Source organism: Hylobates moloch, unplaced genomic scaffold (assembly GCF_009828535.3).
Source record: "Hylobates moloch isolate HMO894 unplaced genomic scaffold, HMol_V3 SCAFFOLD_1, whole genome shotgun sequence".
NCBI classification, from domain to species: Eukaryota; Metazoa; Chordata; class Mammalia; order Primates; family Hylobatidae; genus Hylobates; species Hylobates moloch.
In genome coordinates, this window is record NW_026652276.1 from 172425078 (window position 1) to 172446622 (window position 21545).

Genomic DNA, 21545 nt, shown 5'->3' on the forward strand with positions numbered 1-21545 from the left:
AAAAAAACAAAAACAAACAAACAAACAAAAAACTGAAGGATGGATGAATGGAAGGAAGGGAGGGAGAATGGAAGAAAATTATGAAACAAATGGGGAAAATGTGAATAATTGATGAATCCGAATAGAGGGCATATGCAATTTCCTTGTAGTATTCTTGCAACTTTTCTCTAAATTTGAAATTATATATAAAGTTACCCCAAAATACATCTTTTCTTCCTTTTATAACTTTCTTCAACAGCTCTGACTTTAGATGATAGATTTTTAAAATTCTACTATATATAATTTGCTATTACGTCAAATATGCATGCTATCAAAAAAAGAACATAAGAGTGAGAAAAAATTAAAAATAAATTCCAGAAATACTAAGCTCTCATCTTAGAACAAAAAACAGAGAAAACATTAACATTTAAAAGACAGTAACTTTAAAGAATATAATTTATCTGCAGTTAAGAATACTATATATGAGTATTAGCAGTATTTTTACTCAGTAAATGCTCTATTTAAATATCTTGAAAAATTAAATAAAACAAACATTAAATAATAAAATAACTCAAAATTAAAACTTTTACATTTTCATGGCAATTTTAAACAATCTATACTTGAAAACTTTTTCCAAATCTATCTGCCATCTGCCATGTCAAATCCTAATTGTGTTATGTAGCAGAAAAGATACATTTCAGTCACAATAAAGCATTTAACATGGAATCAAAAAAAGTAATACATCATTACAGAAGTTACGTACGAAAAAAGGTGAACTGCATCACTTTTCTCTTTGATAAAATCCCTCCTGTATTTCATAAACTCACGTAGGGTGATCAATGGATTTTCAGATATGGCAAACTTGTTGTCAGTCGCCCAGGTTTCCATAGCAACCAATACTATCCTGGTCTTAAGTTGGTCTTTATATATCTAGTATATTAATAAAATGAACACATCAGCTGTACATGTGGTAAAATCAAATAGTTTATGAACAGGACTACAAAACTCCTTTCATGGAAACTTCTTTGAGTTTTAGTTAAAGGGAGATAACTTTCTAATTTACATGCATTTCCCTTGAGTAACAGAGAATGAAATTGTTGACTAATACCCAAAGAAAAGAGAGCTTTTTGGAAACAAAAGATCCCTTTTTGACAAATACCTGCACCCTATTCAAGGTTCCACCTGCATCTGTTTTCTGGTATCCTGGAAAAAGAATTCATGCATGCTTGAGTTCCCCTAGCCAAAAATGGAGCAATGAAGACTCTCCAAAGAAATAATTTCTATACAATCTGACTGGCTCTGATTAGACTTGTGAAGAAGGTACTAGCACAGCCTCGTCAAGGGAAGATTTGGGAAGTATGGAGGTATAGTGGAATTATTTAGTTGCTTCACTGCCACAGCACCAGACACTCTTAAAGGCACAACTGTTGTACTGTTTCTCCACCGTTATAAGTCACTGTGAATACCTTTGTTAGGGGTACGACACAACTTTTGTTTTTACAGTGTGAAAAACATAGGATGGAATTTCAGGCATATCTATGGATAACTTCGACCAGTTCCTCTTCCCAGCCAGATATCAAAGTCAATAAAGTCTATTGCAAGGTCACCCGGGACTTACTAGACACCCTGGCTGAAGTGCAACATAGAGCAGTGAAACTGTAAGAATCATATTATCCATTCTATTAGCAATTAGGAAATAAGAATCTTCTAGGGCAATAATGAACGGGGTTGATACTTACTACATCTGCCATGTTCACCACAGATTTCGCATAGGTATTGGTATGTACAACGGAAAGCCGATGTTTTTTAAACTGAAAGCAAAAGAAAACAAGTGAAGGTCTTCCAAAGTGATCAGAAAACAATCATCTCATCAGAGAAAACATGGTGCAATTGAAAGATCCCTAAAAATGTAAAAAAAAAAAAAAAAAAAATCTTTTCTGTAAAAATGTGCTGTCTGTAAAACAATGTCAGAGTCAGAGTTGAGATCAAGTTCTTTATCTGCTGTGTTGCCTGAGACAAGTCTCTTAAAGGATTGAGGCCTCAATTTATTCATCTGGGAGAAGAAGTAAAAAATACCCAATCCATCCATTTCATAGGTTTATTTTTATCGGGATTGTTATTCAAAATGATAAAACATAGGAAAGTTGTCTATGAATTGCAAGACATACAAATCTAAGTAGGGGTATAGACAGTAAAGTGGATGCGAACACTGCTAAAAGCATACAAATTTAAAAGTTCTGCAAGACTTATTCAGCAAGAAGAAACCTCTAAGATAAACGTCACAACAAGGTGGCATACAGGGCAGATGTGGATCACATATATCTTTGGTTGGTCTCAAATGTGTTTTAAAATCAGGAAATATCATGTAAAATCCAATTTCTGGCTTCAGTTAAAATTAGCATTCCCGCCTGGTAATAACTGGCAAACACTGAGAGGCAGTTGCTCCCCTTAGACAGGCCATGCACCATTCTTTTCACCACAGGCCTTACCCACCTATACTGTCTTATATCTGGTTCATTTCACTTATGTTATATGTCTACTGATGTCTATGGATATCTGAATTTGTGACTATCTAAAATGCTCAAAATATATGTTGTTATAACTTATTTTATAAAAATCCTGGGGAACAGTAACATTCACTGGATTCAAGTAGGTGGAAAGATAAAACTTAAACCTAGCTTGAACAAGGAAGCAGCACTCAATCCTGATTGTGTTGTTGTTATTATTATTATTAGCAACTATAATAATTAAGATCTAAATTATGTATTTAATCATACATAAATAAATGATAATTTTTTCCTCAAATAAGTAGTTCAAAGTAAATTAAAATGCACTTGTACCTGAACTTAAGTAAAATTCAGCAATATGCACCATTAAACATTTTTAGTTTAAAACTTTGGTTACATAGAAGAATTGGCATTATAACTCATTGCTGTGCTATGAATGTAGTCATACTGCCTGCAATATGCCCATTAACTGAATATAAACACTATGGGTCAAAATAATTTGATTCAACAACATGAAAGTTGTGTCAAGTTCTTATCCTAAGAATCTTCACTGGTTAGCTATGTAAGCATTTCCATATGATTTCTGCACAGTAAGACCAAAATAGAAAAGCTGCTTTTCTTTTATTAAGATAAAGGTGTACCTTGCGAACTAAAATGTCACATAATTGGTGCCTCACTTTTTCAATATATAACGGAATTTCCATTTTTTTAAACCTTGTCATTTTAGTAAGTGGAGATTCAAATATTAGTACCTCTACTAATCAAGCAAACTCAAAAGTTGATACTATGAGTCACAGAGTATTTTTGAAAACTCAAAAGTTACTGCTAGTTATTTCCACCTATGAATATTTCCTAATTGCAGGTTGTTGCTAGTTAACAAATCTATTTGATTATACAAATACCTTCTCCAGGTTACAACTTGATGGGCTTCTTGTTTTTTCTAAACATATTTTTGCACTCACCAGTTTTACCCTAGGCACAAACAGGCTTAAAAACAACAACAAATCCTACCATAAGGTGATCATTCACAATCATCAGTTCAATGTATTTGGTTTCTTCTTCTACACTACGAGGATATCGACGAAGCTGTAACACAGGAAAAGAAACAGCACCTAATTCAGCCCTCTAAACTTGGCTGCAAAAAGCTAAAAAATATGGAAGAAACTGACAAAACAAAATTTTCCCTTTTTATTCCTTCAGGATTTAAAAAATTTTTCATCAATTTGCTTAGTTTCTGAGTTGGTAATAAATTTACATGACTCAGAAAATTTAAAAAGTATAAAAGGGCAGAAGATGAATGTCTTCCTCTCACCTCTATTCTCCACCTACTCAGTTCCTAGTCCTTCCCCCACAATGGATATAGCAAGTTACTGGTTCCTTCCAAAAATACTTTTGCACATAAAACTAAATGTGAATATGTCCTTTATTTTGTACTTCCATTTATTTCACTCCTTTCTGCATCCAGCGATTTTCATTTAACAGTCTATCTTGAAAATAGTAACATATGAAAAGCATTCTTTTGGGTTTAATTTCAGGTCCTCTGAGGATCTCCGAGAGGGTACAGGGACTGGAGTGATTGTCACTTTTATTATTTAATCTCCAAACTGGGAGTGAGTCATGTACCTTCATCTAGGATGTTTCAGGGGATCCCCAAATGACATGGGGTCTTTGTTAGAATAGCTTTGAGAACTCCCAGGCAGTCTTGAGTTATCTATCACAGCTAGCTTTCTCTGCTTACCAACAAGTTTTCTCCTCTTTAGAAATAATGACCAATGAAAGTTACAGGGAAAAGCCACTAAAGCAGCCATTCCCTTTGTTCTCTACAGTTAGCCTATAATATAATCATTAACAAGGTTTGTTAAGCTAGCTTTTTCTTTTATGCCATAGTTCAATATAAACTTTTCCAGAAAACGTTTTGCTCACTTGCCCAAGGTCCATTTTTGCGATAAGGGTATACAATCAAACTTAAATCAATACATATATGTTTTGAGTGCTGCAGTTAAAACCAACTTTACAAATGCTCCCTCATGGATTTTGTCATTGCTAACTGCATTCCTAAACTTAAAAAAAAAAACTCTTATAACACCAAGGTGATAGGGAATAACAGATACAATTCTGAGGTTGGAAACAAAGAATAACACTAAAGTGCATCCAATGACGAGAGTCTTTTTTTCTTTTTTAAGGGAGGGGGCTGTTTTTAGGGCAACAGGAGCTGCTTTGCTACTTGTGAGAGACTAGTTAATACAGCAAACTTTTCAACAAGTCCCAACATTTTGTTAATGTCAAAGAGTTGCCATATTAGCCACACAGTTTTATAGTACTTCACCTCTATGGGTCCACGGCTTTCTCAGAAAGAGAAATCAAGGGTTTGTCTACTTGGCAAATGATTAGATGTTGAGATGTTTATGAGAAACTTCAGGGTACATGTCAAAAGAATATTGTCCTATTCTTTCAGTTTATAATTCAAAAAAATACTGTTTGACATTAAATCCTGATGGTAATTATTTTATCTAACTGGGCCTCAAGATACATGTCTCTACCTATTCATATATATATATATATATATATATATATATATATGTTTATATATGAGTTTATATATATATGTTTATATATGAGTTTATATATATATATGTTTATATATGAGTTTATATATATATATATATATAATATATAAACATTCACAACATTTATAAAGGTCGCAGTAGTAATTGATGGAACACATGGGTCTAAGAGGCAATATATGGCGTATATGCGGTTATAAGCACCTCTCTGAGACCAGGCTTCCTAGATCAGAATCCCAGCTCCACCACAGAGTCACCCTATGTGGCTTTGGGCAAGTTTCTTGATCCTTTTATGCTCAATGTCCTTATCAGTAAAATGAGGATATTATAGGTTAAGTATCTCTCATCTGAAAATCCAAAATCCCAAATGCTCCAAAATGAAAAACTTTTTGAGCACCAATATGACACTCAAAAGAAATGCTCACTGGAGCACTTCAGATTTCTAATTTTTGAATTAGGGATGCTGAACCACTAAGTATAATGTAAATATTCTGAAATCCTCCCCCCGCCAAAAAATAAATCAAAATCTGCAACACTTCCGGTCCCAAGCATTTTGGAAAAGGGATACTTAACCTGTGATAATACCTTCCTTTTAAGGTTTTTGAGGGTTAAATGTGTTAATATAGTTAAAATTCTTATAATAGGGCCAGTTACAAGGTAAATATTCAATAAAATTTAGCAATAATTATTCACAATAAAAATCTGTCTGTAAACATATATTTTATTTCAAGGTAATAAAAAGAAGATACCTGGTTCCTTCAACTTCTTGATCTTACTAGAGATCTATTTCCTTCATCTCTCCTGCCCACACCACCACAGTGGTGATATCTTGATTCTGATGGCCACAACTCTTAATTTTGTCTAAACTATTTACCAGCTCTATGATTCAAGTAAGTCATTTTCACATGTCAGAGTCATCATTTTTCTTTCAGTGAAAGGGGAATAATAGTACCGACTTCATTTGGTTTAAAGCATCATATCAACAGTTATTATTACCCAGTCCAAGATCCAGTCAAACAATCATAAAGTCCATGACCTAATTTTATATCCTGGACTCCAAAGTTTTGCCCAAGTGAGACAAAAGCATTTTGTGGCTTCACAACCTGATTGATTCATTCCTAAGGGGTTATCTTCCAGGGAATAAATATAAGGATATAAACCATACAAGTGGATTCCACAATGTGGTACATATCTGGGCAAGGAAAGAAGCCTATGGTAGAAAGAACCCGAGATGCCACAAGCAGGAGCCTCATAACCCATAATATGATGAAGAAACATATTATCACCACTATCTTGAATCCTTTTTGCATCTGTGAAATAACATGGCCCCCTTTCTACTGATTCTTCAGATCCGTCACCCTTATGGTTTACCACACCCTGACAAATTCCCAAACTAATACTCACCCTCTCACACAGACTTACTATAGATTCAAATGATTGGCAGTTGACAATTGTTTTAAAATAACACAACATACCACTGTGAATACATACCTGCCGTTTACTCCTTTTTGGTCTTGGCTTCAAAATAAATTTTGGTGGAGTAATGTTTACTTGTTGAAATTCTAAAAGGAAATTAAATTTAATTTAACTTAGTGCATTTGTCAGATTTCTTCAATACAGGGCAAAGTTTTACCTGCCCTTCCTTCTTATGAATTTTATAATACATAATGTTGCACTTAATGATTACACAAAACATTAAGTAACTGTAGTATATTAATACTAAATAAACATATAAAGGATGAATATAATTTGCAAAATCTAGAACATTATTTCTGTTCTAATTTATCTCGAAAAATTTTCACATTTCTCCTATAAATATCATTACGTTATTTACTAGGAATCTTCCAAAAAGCCAACTTGACTTTCACTTCCATTACTAACCTTCTAGAGGCAGCAAAATAAAGAAGAGGAGCAATGAGAAGTAGAATAAATAATCACACATACCCAAGTTCATAGTTTATTAAGAAATTGTTATAGGACACCAAAGTTTTGAGTTAATTTTTTCCAATTAATTTATATTCTTCTTTGCCCATAACCAAATTAATCTCAGGCGTTATCTGCTCTTGGTAGCAGATGTGAAAATTATACACCAACTGTTTATGCACATAGATTCATCTCCGAATACAAGATTAGGTTATTCACAAGGGAGGATTTTTCTACGAAGTGAAAGGAAAATTGCAATCTTTCCACAGGGTACAGATTTCCTAAAACTTTGATGATTGAACAACCTGAAGGGGCTTATTAGGAATAATGCTATAAAACACTCAAGGTGAACCATTATCATTATTTTTGGATACTGTTCATAAAGGAGAAATAATCATGGTCAGAGAAATCTGTGACCAAGAAGCTGAATAATAAAATCAGGTAAGGAAATTAGTATTCTCTCTTTATTTCATGTTCAAATATTCTCCCATCATATCGTTTTTCAGAATGCTATGGCCTGGGCATACAAGGGATTTGTTGAGAAAGGGAGTAAGTTCTTTTATAATTAACTAATAGGACAAATAGAAAAAGAAGATTACAAAAGTAACCCATCTCGTGTCAATAATTACATTAAATGCAAATAGACAAAATGTTATGCCTAAAAGGCAAAGATGGCCAGACTGGATTTTTTTTTTTTTAATGCAAGATTTAACTACATGCTGTTTAGAAGACGGGCACTTCAAATTTAAAGTATGGAAGAAGATACACCTTACAAACATTAATCACAAGAGAACTGTGAAGGAAATATTAATATCAGACAATGTAACTTCAGGACAATAAGTATCTGAGAGAAAGGAAACTATTTCCTAATTATAAATGGGATGAGTCATCAAAAAGACACAATGCTCCTAAATGTTTATTCACCTAATAAGAGAGTTTCAAAATACATGAAGTAAAAAGTGACAGACCTGAAAGGAGAAACAGACAAATTCAAGGTTATAGTTAAGGATTTCAACAATTCTCCCTCAGTAATTGAAAGAAAAAAAAAGTAAACAGAATCATATGGATACAGAAGACTTAACACTATCAACCAATTTAACTAAGTTGGCATTTTTAACACTTTACCCAATAATTGAAGAATACATATCCTTTTCAAGAATACATGAAACATTCACCAAGACAGACATTATGATAGATCATAAAACAAGTCCCAATAAATTTTATTTAAAGAAAATGAAATGACACAGAGTATTTTCTCTTATTGCAATTCTATTAAATTTAAAAATCTATAATAAAAAGGTGCTTGCAAAAAACAACCAAATATTTCGACACTGAGCTCTACATTTCTAAATAATCCATGGGACAAAGAAGAAATCACGTGGTAATTTAGAAAATGTTTTGACCTAAAGTAAATAAAAATATGACAAGCCAAAATACAAGGGATGCAGGTAAGGCATTTAGTGCTTGAAGGGAAATGCCTAGCTTTAAGTGGTTATGTTAGAAAAGAAAAAAAAAGTTTAAATTATGATCTAATCTTCCACCTTAAGAGCCCAGAAAAATAACAGCAAATTAAACACAAATCAAATAGAAAAAAGTGAGACTCAAAACTTAAAAACAAAAATCAATAAAATTGATCAGCAGGGCTTGACCAATAAAGAAAGCAAATCACTATAGATTCTATATAGATATTAAAAAGATAATATGAGAATATTATGAAGAGCTTTATGCCAATAAATCTGTTAATTTAAATTCCTTGAACATGTGTATATATAGAAAATCTGAATAATCCTGTATCTATTAAATAACTTTAATTCTTAATTAAACTCTCCAAGAAAACCACAAGGCCAGATGGCTTCACTGATGAATTCTACCAAAGATTTAAGTAAGAAATAATACCACTTTTACACAAACTTAAAAAAAAAAAAAAAGAGTTGGAAACTTTTCCTAACACGTCTTATAAGACCAGTAAAACCCTGGTACTAAAACCAGAAAAGAAAACTACAGTCCAATATGCTTTCTGAACCTATATATTAAAAATGCTCAACAAAACATAGGCAAATCAAACCGAGTAACACACACAAATATAATCTACCATAACCAATTGGGGCCCATTTAAGAATGCAAATTAGTTTCATATTCAAAACATCAATTTATACAATTCATCACATTAACAGATTAAAGGAGAAAATTATATGATCATCTCAATAGACATAGAAAAGCATTTGACAAAATTCAACACCTATTCTTGATAAAAACTCTTAGCAAACTAGAATAGCAGACTGATAAAACTACTCAGCTGCAAATATGTGCTGCCTTTCATGGAAAAGGAATGGTGAGCAGAATCAAGAGCTGAGAACACAGAGCCAAGAGTCATGGAGAATTATTTCCAGGCCTTGAAACCCAATCAAGAAAGGGTCAACATTTGCCCAGCAGAATTTCAGAACTGCAATGTTAGTGTCTTTCTTGTTTCTCGAATTTTCCCTCTTTTGTAAGGGAATGTCTATAGCTGGCCCATTACTGTATCCTGGGACTACAAAGGGCAGATAACTTGTCTCTTTAGTTTTACACACAGAAGGACTAAGAGAAATTACACCCAAAGACCCTCATCCACTCCTGGACCTGATTTAGATAATGAGATTCCAGACTTTAGCAGATGCTATAACGGGATGAAATGCTTAGAGACCTAAGGAGGAAGAGAATGTATTTTGCAGGTAAAAGGGACAGGAATGACTGGGGGCCAAAGAAGAACTTGACAGACGTTAAGATGACCTCTAATAGTCTCCAACTCCTGGTACTCACGCCCTTTTGTAATGCCCTCTCTCTGAGTGTGAGTAAAACCTGTAACTTGCTTCCAACCAATGGAATACGGCAAAGGTGAAGAACTGTCATTTCTCAAAATAACATCATATAAGATTGTAATTCATCTTGCTAGAGACTCTCTTCCTTACTGGCTTTCATTACAAGAGCACCAGTGTTGTGAGCTTCCCTATGGAGAGGCCTATGTGAGAAACAGAGCAACCATCAGCTAAAAGCCAGCAAGAAACCAAGGCCCTTGGTCTAAGAGGCTAAGAAGAACTGAATTCTGCCATCGACCGCTGCATATCCTTCCACAGTTGAGCCTTGAGATGAGATGCAGTCCTAGAAAACACCTTGACTGCAGCCTGTGGGGGACTCTGAAGCAGAAAACCCATCTAAGATATCCTTGGACTCCTGATCCACAGAAACTGTGAGATAATAAGTGTGTATTGTCTTAAGAGGTGCATTTTGTGGTAATTTATTACTCAGCTACTTTCTAATTTTTCTGTACATAATAAAAACGAATTCCTCAGCAATAGATAACTAATACAATGCCACTGTATAATCTCATTCCCTTGAGAGAAGGCTGGACTCTGTGACTCATTTCTAATAAATACTATACAGCAAAAGTGATCAGATGTTACTTTTGAGATCAGGTTAACAAAAAGACTGTGGCTTCCATCTTAGGCATCCTGTCTCATTCTCTCTCTTCTCTTGGTCTCTCACTATCTCCTGGAACAAGTTAGCTACCAGGTTGGTGGGAGGAAGCCCCGTGGAGGGGCCCATGTGGTGAGGTACTGAGGCCTGACAACAATCATATGAGTGAGCTCAGAAGCTAATCCTTCGCAGTTGAGCCTTCAAATGAAACTGTAGTCCCAGCTGACAGTTATGCTACAAACTCATGACACCGTGGGCCACAGGCACCCAGCTAAACCACACCCAGGTTCCTGATTCTCAGAAATTATGAGATAATAAATGTTTGTTTATTAAAGCCACTAAGTTTTAGAGTAATTTGTTATACAGCAATAGATAATACAACATCTACACTAAAAATGACCAAACACTGAAAGAAATTTTAGTCTCACTACTAATAATAATGCTGTTTTCTCCCATTAATCCATACTTTTAATACAATTCTAATAAAAATCCCAGAATTATAGAAATTGACAAGTAGGTTCTAAAATTTGTAGGGAAATGTAAAGGGCCCAGAATAGCCAAAAATTTTTAGAAAAAACAGAATTGGAGGATTTACGTTATTTGATTTCAAAACTTATACAAAGCCACAGTAAGCAAAACAAAGTGTGATAAGGGTAGCCAAATAAAATAAGAGTCAAGAAATAGACTCATATTAATACTTTTAATACTTTTTGACAAAGACATCAAAACAATTCATTGATGAAAGGAAACTCTTTTCAACAAATGGTATTAGAATAATTGTGTATCCACATACAAAATAATAAAATAAAACTTAACCCCCACTTTTCACCATGCACAAAAAGTAATTTGAAGAGGATCCTAGCTCTAAACATAAAAAATAAAACTATAGACTTTTTAGAAGAAAACACTAGAGAATATCTTCAAAACTTGGGAGTTAGCAAAAATTACTTAGCATAGAGAAAGCAATAATGATAAAAACTAATGTTAAACTTCATGAAATTTAAAACATCTGTTCATCACAAGATGCCATTAAGTAAGTAAATGAGCAAGCCAAAGACTGGGAAAAATATATTCATAAGGCATATTTGGCAAAGGCCTTCTATCTAGAATATGTAAGTACTCCTACAACTTAACAACAAAAAGACAGAAATTCTGATTAGTGGTGAATAAGTATATACTACATATCACTAATCACAAGAAAAATGCAAATTTAAACCAAAGTGAGATACCACTACATACACTAGAATAGCTAAAATTAAAGAATGACAGAGCAAATGTTGGTCAAGATGTGGAACAATTAAAACTCTCATAGAGTGCTGACACAAGTATAAAAGAGTGTACCCACTTTGGAAAAAGGGTTCAGCAATTTCTTATAAAACAGTGGTTCTCACTTGGACACAGGAAGGGGAACATCACACACCAGGGCCTGTTGTGGGGTGGGGGGAGGGGGGAGGGATAGCATTAGGAGATATACCTAATGTAAATGACGAGTTAATGAGTGCAGCACACCAACATGGCACATGTATACGAAAAAAAAAAAAAAAAAAAAAAATGTACCCTAGAACTTAAAGTATAATAAAAATATATATATATATATATTAAAAAAAAAAACAGTGGTTCTCTAAGTGTGAGTCCAGCACCAGCAGCATTAGCATCACCTGGGAAGCATTGGAAATACAAATTCTCCAAACCCACCCAAGATATACTGAATTAAAACTCTCAAGATGGGGCCAGCAATCTGTGGTTACGAATCCTCCAGATGATTCTGCTGCATGCTAAAGTTTGAGGACACTGTCAACACAGTTAAACATGTACCTACCCTATGGCCCAGCAATTTTATTCCTAGGTATTTACTGGAAGAAATGAAAATATGTGCCCACAGAAAAGACTTGTACAATAACATGCATAGTTGCTTTTCTCATAATAGTCAAAAACCGGAAACAACCCAAATGTCCATCAACTTAATAGGTTAAAAATTGTGGTATAGGCCGGGCGCGGTGGCTCATGCCAGTAATCCCAGCACTCTGGGAGGCCAAGGCAGGGGGATCACTTGAGGTCAGGAATTTGTGACCAGCCTGACCAACATGGTGAAACCCTGTCTCTACTAAAAATACAAAAATTAGCCAGGCATGATAGTGCATGCCTGTAGTCCCAGCTACTTGGGAGCCTGAGGCAGGAGAACTGCTTGAACCCGGGGGCAGAGGCTGCGGTGAGCCGAGATCGCACTATTGCATCCAGCCTGGCCAACACAGCAAGACCCCATCGCCCACCCCCGAAAAAAGTGGTATATTCATAGGACACAACATATTCAATAATTTAAAAGAATGAACTATTGCTACTCTTGACAACATAAACCTCACAGGCATGTGCCAAACAAAAGAAGCTGCACATAGTACATGATTCCATCTATATAAAGTTCTACAACAGACAAAAGAAACAGCAGAGATGGGAGGCACTGACTACAAAGGGTACAAAGGAAGTTATTGGGGTAACGGAAATGCTCTATCTCTCAACAAGAGTGTAGGTATGTAAAAATTCATTGAATGGTACACAAGACTTTTATATTTCATTGCATATTTTTTTAACTGGGTACATAAGTGTCCATAGGAAATAAGATTTTCCCAGAATATTTTCTCAGAAACACTAGTCCTGAGACAGGTACATGCCATGTAAAGCAAATGTTCCACAGTCCAACAAGTTTGGGGAACAGCTGATCCTATGTCTATCTCTGGGAAATACATAAAACATAACAAGATGATAATGTTGATAACCTACAACCTAGTTAAATTTTATGCAATCTAAAATAAACTTACTTTTGAAACTATTTCACAGAAATTGCAGTTTTGACATTTATTTGTCTATTTCTTGTTTTCTTCTAATTTATCACAGTAAATCATAAGTAATGTTGGGAGACAAACTCTCTCAAAATTGACAGTGCCAACTTCTGATGAGAAAAGAAAACTAGAAACTAATTGAAACAGACCTGAGTTTTTAAAGAATGTGTCTAAAAATCATTTTAATAACAGCAAAACTGCCAAGTCACCATCTAAGTTTCTGCTCGAAAGAAACCCTGAACAATTTTCTCAAAAAAAAAAAAAAAAAATATATATATATATATATAAGGTTATAACCTAGCAAGCCTACAATCAAGTCTTTAGGGGAAAATCTTTATTTATTACTTTAAAGATTAATTAATGTTGACTGCTCCCAGTAATACCCATTAAATTATAGCTTTATTCCCACACAGCTAGTCATGACTTATTTTCTTATCAGAATAGGGATTGTAAAAAGTTTTGCAAGATCACTGAAATAACAGTCTAAAAAGTCTGTGAGAGGTAAGAACATCTATATTCCCATTTGAAGATTTTTCAAAATAGTAAATTCTATTAAATCTTCTATCCCTCTGGCAGCAGGAGAGAAGGGCAGAGAATGTTCATTTCTCTTTAGGAAAATTACAGGAGGACAAGGAATTACGAACTTATTTAGAGAGAAAGGAACATTAGGAAACATTTATTTCATTTTCTGATGAAGAGACAATGTAAACTTCTAAGTGGTTATCTAAGCATTAGTTTAGGATTACTCTCAGGCTGGCAATTTTTCCATTTCCCTCTGTGCTTCTCTACCATAGTACCTTTTCACAGTGTCATAATTCAAAACTCAGCTTTACCCCTTGCTAGCTGTGGGACCCTGGAAAAGACAAACTAACTGAGCTCTGTTTCTTCATCTACAAACCGGGAATAACATTAATCTTACAGGGCTGCTGCAAAGATTAAAATGAGATTAAAAATTAAAATAATCAGGCCGGGCACGGTGGCTCACGCCCATAAACCCAGCACTTTGGGAGGGCGAGGCGGGTGGATCGCGAGGTCAGGAGTTCGAGACCAGCCTACCCAATATGGTGAAACCCCTGTCTCTACTAAAAATACAAAAATTAGCCAGGCATAGTGGTGTGTGCCTGTAGTCCCAGCTACTCGGGAGGCTGAGGCAGAATTGCCTGAACCCAGGAGGCGGAGGTTGCAGTGAGCTGAGGTTGCGTCACTGCATTCCAGCCTGGGCGATAGAGCAAGACTTTGTCTCAAAAAAAAAAAAAAAAAAAAAATTAAAATAAGGCTCACTAAATAGGGGAGGAAGCATCTCCATACCAGATATCCAGATATCTTCTGAATAAAGAGATTCAGAGTGCTGTCTGTCTTCAGAAGAAAATAAACGAGTGCAGCACAGCCAAAGACAAACACACCCTGCATAATCACTGCTCCACTAAAGAGGGCAAAGTATGCATGCACTGCCCTTCTTGTCATGTGAAGACTTGGAAGCAACTCTCGAAGCAACATAGATTGCTAGGTCCATTTATTCAACCTAAAATAAATAAGCTTACTTTTGAAAATATTTCACAAAATTTGTATTTTTGACATTTGTCTATTTCTTGTTTTCTTCTAACTTATTATAGTAAATCATAAATAATCTTGGGAGACAAACACTCTTAAAATTAACCTAGGTCCATTTAGGTATAGATGAGAAGAAAAGACTAATTTCACAAATAGCACATAATGGTAATAAAAGTTAACCTATAATAGTTCTTTCTTAAAATGCTAGAGCAAAAAAGAGACAAGGAAAACAATAAATAGGGAAATGATTAAGAGTTCATCCCTATGTTTACAAGACCAGTATTTCACAAAGAGTGAATTTGTATGTACTTTGTCTCACAGACCAATTCTTGCTCTAATCTTGTTTCTCCTTTAGTTCCTTATTTTGAATTTAAAAATTTTTTAAAGTTTTCCTCCACATCTTTCCAAACTCATCATCTGTGAGGCCAGTTTGCATTTTATTCTCCCTCTTGACATGACTTGGCTCTCCCTCTAAGAATGTCAAAAGCAGATGTGGGCTAATGATATTCCAAATATAGATTAGTTCTAAGGCATTAAATAAATTACTGAAGTTGTCTTTTAAATAAAAAGTCACTATATGAACATCATACCAGATGGAAGATCATCCAAGGAAAATTCAAACAGTCTGGATTTGTAAACTGAATGAAAATGGAAATCCTCCTGAAATGACACAAGCAACAGTGATTAAGCATGCACAACAGGATTATCTCCAGCCTTAGGCACACATAGCTGGAGACCCTTAAAAGAACCACAGCTTGCCTATGCATTCCCTTGGGTTTAGAGAGGTGATGAACCATTGCCCAGCCCCTCCCATTCACTCCTGTATTCTCTCAGCACCAGAGCAATATCCAATGAGAAGAAAAATGCCTTCACAGAGAAGCCAAAGCCTACAGTAATGGAAAACAAATGAATGAATCTATTCCCCCAAGGACAAATAAGACATTTGGCAAAATGACTTAATGTTTTTTTATTACTGATTCCTTTCACGGATCCCTGCACCCTTTTAAAGGTCAGAGAGCTTTGGTAGGCAGGCTACAGAGCTAACAATCTTCATAGTATAGGGGAGCAGGATGCCTGGTAAAAGTAAATGTCCAAAGTGGACCCTGTTCTGAAATTCAAGTGTCATACAAGCTATATGAAAAAGCAAGAGATAAAAAGTCACATTTTTCTTCTAAAAAGTTAATAAACACTCAAATATAATTTCATCTGGCTTCATCCAATTACTAAAAAAAAAATTAGAATGTCATAGTCCGGTTTCATATTATCTTAAAAAAATCATACTGTCAAGCAAAGTGACAAGACAGGCAGCAGTAGGTACCCATAAAATAATACACAATACAGAGAATTTTGCAAACAAGATGGTTTATGGGTGACAAAGCCATGTATGTTTCTTGAAAGAATTTGCCTCTCTGCTTAAGTAATGTTGTGTAATACGAGGAAGAACATTTGTATGTACAGAGCTAGAATGAAAGTGTATTATGTTTCTGTGTAGTCTATAATATTAATTCAAATTCTTCTAATTTGTGGGAAATGAATGTTTCAGCTAAAATGAGAGAGAGGATTAAGATGACTCAGGTTTCTCTAAACTTCATCAGCATAGAGCCTTAAAAGCAATAGACAACAGAGAAAAATCTGGAATCTAGAAAAGAGAGGAGGGGTGAAAAATCACAGATCTGTGGATTTGATTTGTTATGGACTGAATGTGTGTGTGTCCCCAGACTTCTCATACTGAGGCCCTGGCACCCAGGGTAACTTTGTCTGGAGATAAGGCCTGTGAGGAAGTGATAAATGTTACATGAGGTCATAAGGTGAGATCCTCACTCAGTATAGCTGGTACCCTTATAACAAGAGGAGACAACCAGAGTTCTCTCTCTCTCTCTCTCTCTCTCTCTCTGCCATGTGAGAACACAGTGAGAAGGTAGCCGTCTGCAACTCAAGCAAAGAGTCCTCACCAGATGTCAACCCTGCTGGCACCTTGGACTTTCAGTGCCCAGAACTGAGATAAAGTTTCTGTTGTTTAAGCAACCCAGCCTATAGCATTTTGTTACGGTAGCCAAGTCAAACTAAGACAGATCATAACACATTAGGGTTGAGATGGAAGTAGAGATTTCAGAACACTTCAGAGGGAAAGTATTATATTTCCAATATAAAAGAGAAAGAAACAAAAGAAATTTTTTGTTTGTTTTGGAGATGGAGTCTCATTCTGTCGCCCAGGCTGGAGTGCAGTGGCAGGAGGTTCAAGCAATACTTCTGCCTTAGCCTCCCAAGTAGCTGGGGTTATAGGCGCATGCCACCACACCTGGCTAATTTTTGTATTTTAGTAGAGGGGGTTTCACCAAGTTGGCCAGGCTGGTCTCAAACTCCTGACCTCATGCCCGCCTCAGCCTCCAACAGTGCTGGGATTACAGGCATGAGCCACCACACCCGGCAAGAAATTTTTTAAAAAACACTTGTGGTTTTGACTTACTCAATATTTAGTTTAAAATACACAGACAGTCCCCAACATACATGTTTTTGACTTTATGATGCATTTATCAGGGTATTAAATACATTTTTTACTTATAATATTTTAACTTAGGATAGGTTTATCAGGACATAGACCCATCATAAGTCGAGGAGCATCTGTACATATGTTTACTATCTTAACCCTAAAAAATATAAAAATGAAATAAAGTAGAGAGAAAAAAGGAGAGGAAAAAAGCTCTCAGCATAAACATTTCCATTTGCCACAACAAACAGAAGGAGCACTTACTTGAGTAGTGTCATTTTCTTCTGGCTCAATGAGATATGTGTGGTTCCCGTCATAGAACATCCCACTGCCAACGACAAAAAAAAAAAATTAGGCATGGCCATCGACTCTCATCCCAGAACAAGATCATTTTAAAATCAGCAGCAGCCAGAGGGCCCATTTGCTTCTCAATGCCCATTTCCCAGTCCCATCCATCACCTCCAGACACACCACACACACCACTGAGAAAGAAGGCCCCTCCTTCTGATTCCTTATAGGTAGAGTCACCTCATCCTCACCTGACCCCATGCTCAGGATTGCCATGCTCTAGCTGTCGCCCATCACTCCTTCCTCTAACATAGAATTCCAAGATTTTCATACGCAAAAAGTCATCTGGAGAGCTAGTAAAAAGGCAGGTCTTTCAGGACTCTTCTCAGATCTCTGGACTGGAACCCAGGAAATTGCATTTTAAATAAGCTCCAGGTGATCCTGATGCAGGTTTTCAGGGACTATACTGAGAATGCCCGTCCTACCATAAACATGGAAGAACAGCTAACACATTTGAACAACTTGCCACAAGCTAAATACTTTACACTCATTTAATCTTTTCCACAAATCTACAAGAGAAGTACAACGACTATCCTTATTTTATAGGTAAGGAAACTGAAACCCAAAGAGATAAAGTAACTTGCCAAATTATTTAACCAGTAAGAGCAGAAATAGGAATAGAGGTCAGACAGATGGGACCACGAACTGCCCATTTGCAACCTGCTACCTACCTCCATTCATGCATTCCTTCATTCAATCAACGTGTTTACAGAGCACCTACAATGCACTGTTCTAGGTGCTGGGGATACAATAGCAAACAAAACAGACCAATTCTCTGTTCTTGTGGTGCTGATAAGTATTCTAGGGAGGACATACAATAAATATATATATATATTTATTTATAATATATATATTTATTTTATATACATATATATATGACAGTGATAAATTCTAGGGAAGAAAATAATCAGGTGAAGGGCAATAAATGGTGCCAGAGGGCCGTGGGGGCCATACTAGGTGGGCACTTCCTAGGGCCTTGGCTTTTACTCTAAGAGAGATGAAGAGCCACTGCAAAGTTCTAAGCAGAGGGGAAATACAATCTTCCTTAAGTTTTATAATGATCCTGACAGATACTATGTTACAATAATTTTTAGCACAGCAAGGATAGAAGCAGGGAAGTTACTGCAATAATCCAGGTGAAAGAAGATGCTGGCTTAGATCAGAGCAGTAATAGTGGAGGTGGTGAGAACTGGTCAAATTCCGGATATATTTTGAAAGTACAACCAGTAGGATTTATTGATGGATTTGAAACAAAGTATGTAAAACAGAGAAGAGTTAGTGAAGACTCCAAGTTTTGACCTGAGCAACTGGGAAAATGGACGTGTCATTTAACAAGATTAAAAAAAAGATGTAATGGAGTGAGACCCTGTCTCAAAAAAAAAAAAAAAAAAGAGGGCGCGGGGGAAGGGGGATGCAGAAAGAGCTTTTCAGGATGGGCCTAGGGAAGCAGGGAGCAGAGGGAAGGATGCAAATCCTTTAAGAGTTCAGTTTTGAGCTGGGCATGGGGCTCACATCTGGAATCCCAACATTTTGGAAAGCCAAGGCGGGGGGAATCACATGAGGCCAGGAGTTTGAGACCAGCCTGGGCAACGTAGTGAGTGGCAAGACTCTCTCTCTGCAAAAAATTTTTAAAAAGTTAGCTGGGCCTGGTGATGCACATACCTGTAGTCCCAGCTACTTGGGAGGCTGAAGTGGGAGGATCACCTGAGCCCAAGAGTTCAAGGCTGCAGTGATTGATGATTGTGCCACTGTAGTCCAGCCTGGGTGACAGAGCAAGACCCTATATTTCTTTAAAAATAAAAAATTCCATTTTGGACCTCGTAGGCTGGGGGTAGCTACCAGCCATCTGAGAAATCCTCTGGAGAGCACTTAAATATACAAATGGCCTCAGCTCCCACTCAGACAGATTCTGATAGCTGCTGCTTTTAGAAGAACAGGATCCTTTTACTGAGATCAGGCCCTTTATGATGTTAAAGAAACTTGTCTTATCATTCAGGCATCTGAGGGTAGCAAAGCTATGAGCTGTAGTAATTTTTTAGTTTTTGGTAGAAATGACTATATGACAGCCAAGGTCCTAAACATAAACTAGTATTTGTCTTTCATTGAAGACTTAGTGAAATTGGTAAAATTCCATGAGCTATAATTATAATGGCCTCCAAGTTCTGCCTCTATCCAAATTCTTTCATTCCTGTTATAACATCTTCCACATGTCCTCAACTTCTATATACTCACAGAATGATTATTCTCACAGCTGCACTGTTTTCAGCCACATGTACTTTCTGAATTTGGATGACATTCTATTTGGAATTTAAAGATAAACAGATGCAGTTTGTAAGACATTACTGACAATATGTGCCGAAGGAGTCAGAGGGGGAGCCTTTCAAAAACGTAGATCAAATATGGCAGGGAGTATCTCTCTACCCTTGCTGAGAACTAGCCATATCCATCCAGAAAGTCATATGAAACCATCACAGTTTGCCAAAATTCACGTGGCAACACCAACAAAGTAGCAAGCAGATTATTTTGTTAACATAGTACTGAGTGTTATTTATCCTTATATTAGGTTAATGTCCAATGGGAAAGTCATTTCTTTTTATTGGACTTAAACATCATGTAGGCAATATGAAGACAACAGATTCTGACACTATCTGTATCTCAGAAGACTCTAGATTGCTATATGATAATATGCCGTTATTAATTCCTTAACAATGAAAAAATACATGTGTTTTATATGCTTTGAGAACTGAAATGTTTTTGTTTTACTTATATAAATCCTAATTTTTATATTGAGTCCATAACAGTATACTTGATAAAAACCTACAGCTAAGACCAATTGAGCTAAAATTTCAAAAGGTTGTATCAAAATAAGATTTTGAAAGGAAAAAGCCATTCTTACAAATTTCCACAAGAGGGCAATAAACTCACACTTAACTCCATTCTTTAAGGTTCCCATAGTAACAAGATTTTTGCATTAACACCAAACACACCAAGACCAAAACATTGCCTATTAGTCCTTTGACTCCGAACAAACGTGACCTTGCAGGTTCTTTATGGGAAAGATATACGAATCTGATTTTCCCTTATTTATGTTATTCAACTGAATTTAATAAATAAAAAATAAAAAAAAATACGCACTTGGTAATTTATAAAGGATGAGTCATGGATGACATAATATATCTCATATCTAAACCACTGTAATTGGGACAACATACATTATTCAATATTTCATAACATCCCCCCAAAATATTTCTTCCAGAAATTTTTGTTCAGAAGGTAAAGTCAAGATGAGAAGTAATAATTACTAAATAACAAGATGATACAAGGGTATATTTATCCTATGTGCTCATAAAAGTCTGAGAAAGCCTAAAATGGTCCTACACAATTCTGACAATGTTCCAAGATGTACGATAGGTTTTCTGTTTATTTTTATTTAGTTTTAAATAAAAACGTTCTTAAAAGGAGAAGTAAAATTTACTTAATTAAAATAACCCTGTAATCCCAGCACTTTGGGAGGCTGAGGTGGGCGGAGCACAAGGTCAGGAAATCGAGACCAACCTGGCCAACATGGCAAAACCCCGTCTCTACTGAAAATACAAAAATTAGATGGGCATGCTGGCAGGCACCTGTAATCCCAGCTACTCAGCAGGCTGAGGCGCAAGAATGGCTTGAACCTGAGAGGTGGAGGTTGCAGTGAGCTGAGATCGTGCCACTACACTCCAACCTGGCGACAGAAAGAGACTCCATCTCAAAAATAAAATAAAATAAAAATAAAAATACATAACTAAGGCAGGATTCTGAGTTCTATTCCTGATCCAGTTATTATGCAATCTCCTAAAAGTTATTTTCCTTGTTTTTTTTGGTTTGTTTTTTGACATGGAGTCTTGCTCTGTCACCCAGG

At 35.8% G+C, this 21545-nt stretch overlaps 1 protein-coding gene across 16 annotated transcripts in view; it reads right to left on the minus strand.

Annotated features, from left to right (window-relative positions):
• The window catches only part of ADAM22 (ADAM metallopeptidase domain 22), a 258810-nt gene that overhangs the window by 71118 nt on the left and 166147 nt on the right, over positions 1-21545 (minus strand). For all 16 annotated transcript variants that reach the window (XM_058425004.1, XM_032761139.2, XM_058425048.1 and 13 more), the window contains 6 exons: positions 17564-17627; positions 15402-15471; positions 6542-6612; positions 3498-3572; positions 1719-1790; positions 743-909 (listed from right to left, as the gene is read on the minus strand). In XM_058425004.1, coding sequence (XP_058280987.1) covers positions 743-909; positions 1719-1790; positions 3498-3572; positions 6542-6612; positions 15402-15471; positions 17564-17627 — 519 coding nt within the window. The remainder of the gene's footprint in view (positions 1-742; positions 910-1718; positions 1791-3497; positions 3573-6541; positions 6613-15401; positions 15472-17563; positions 17628-21545) is intronic.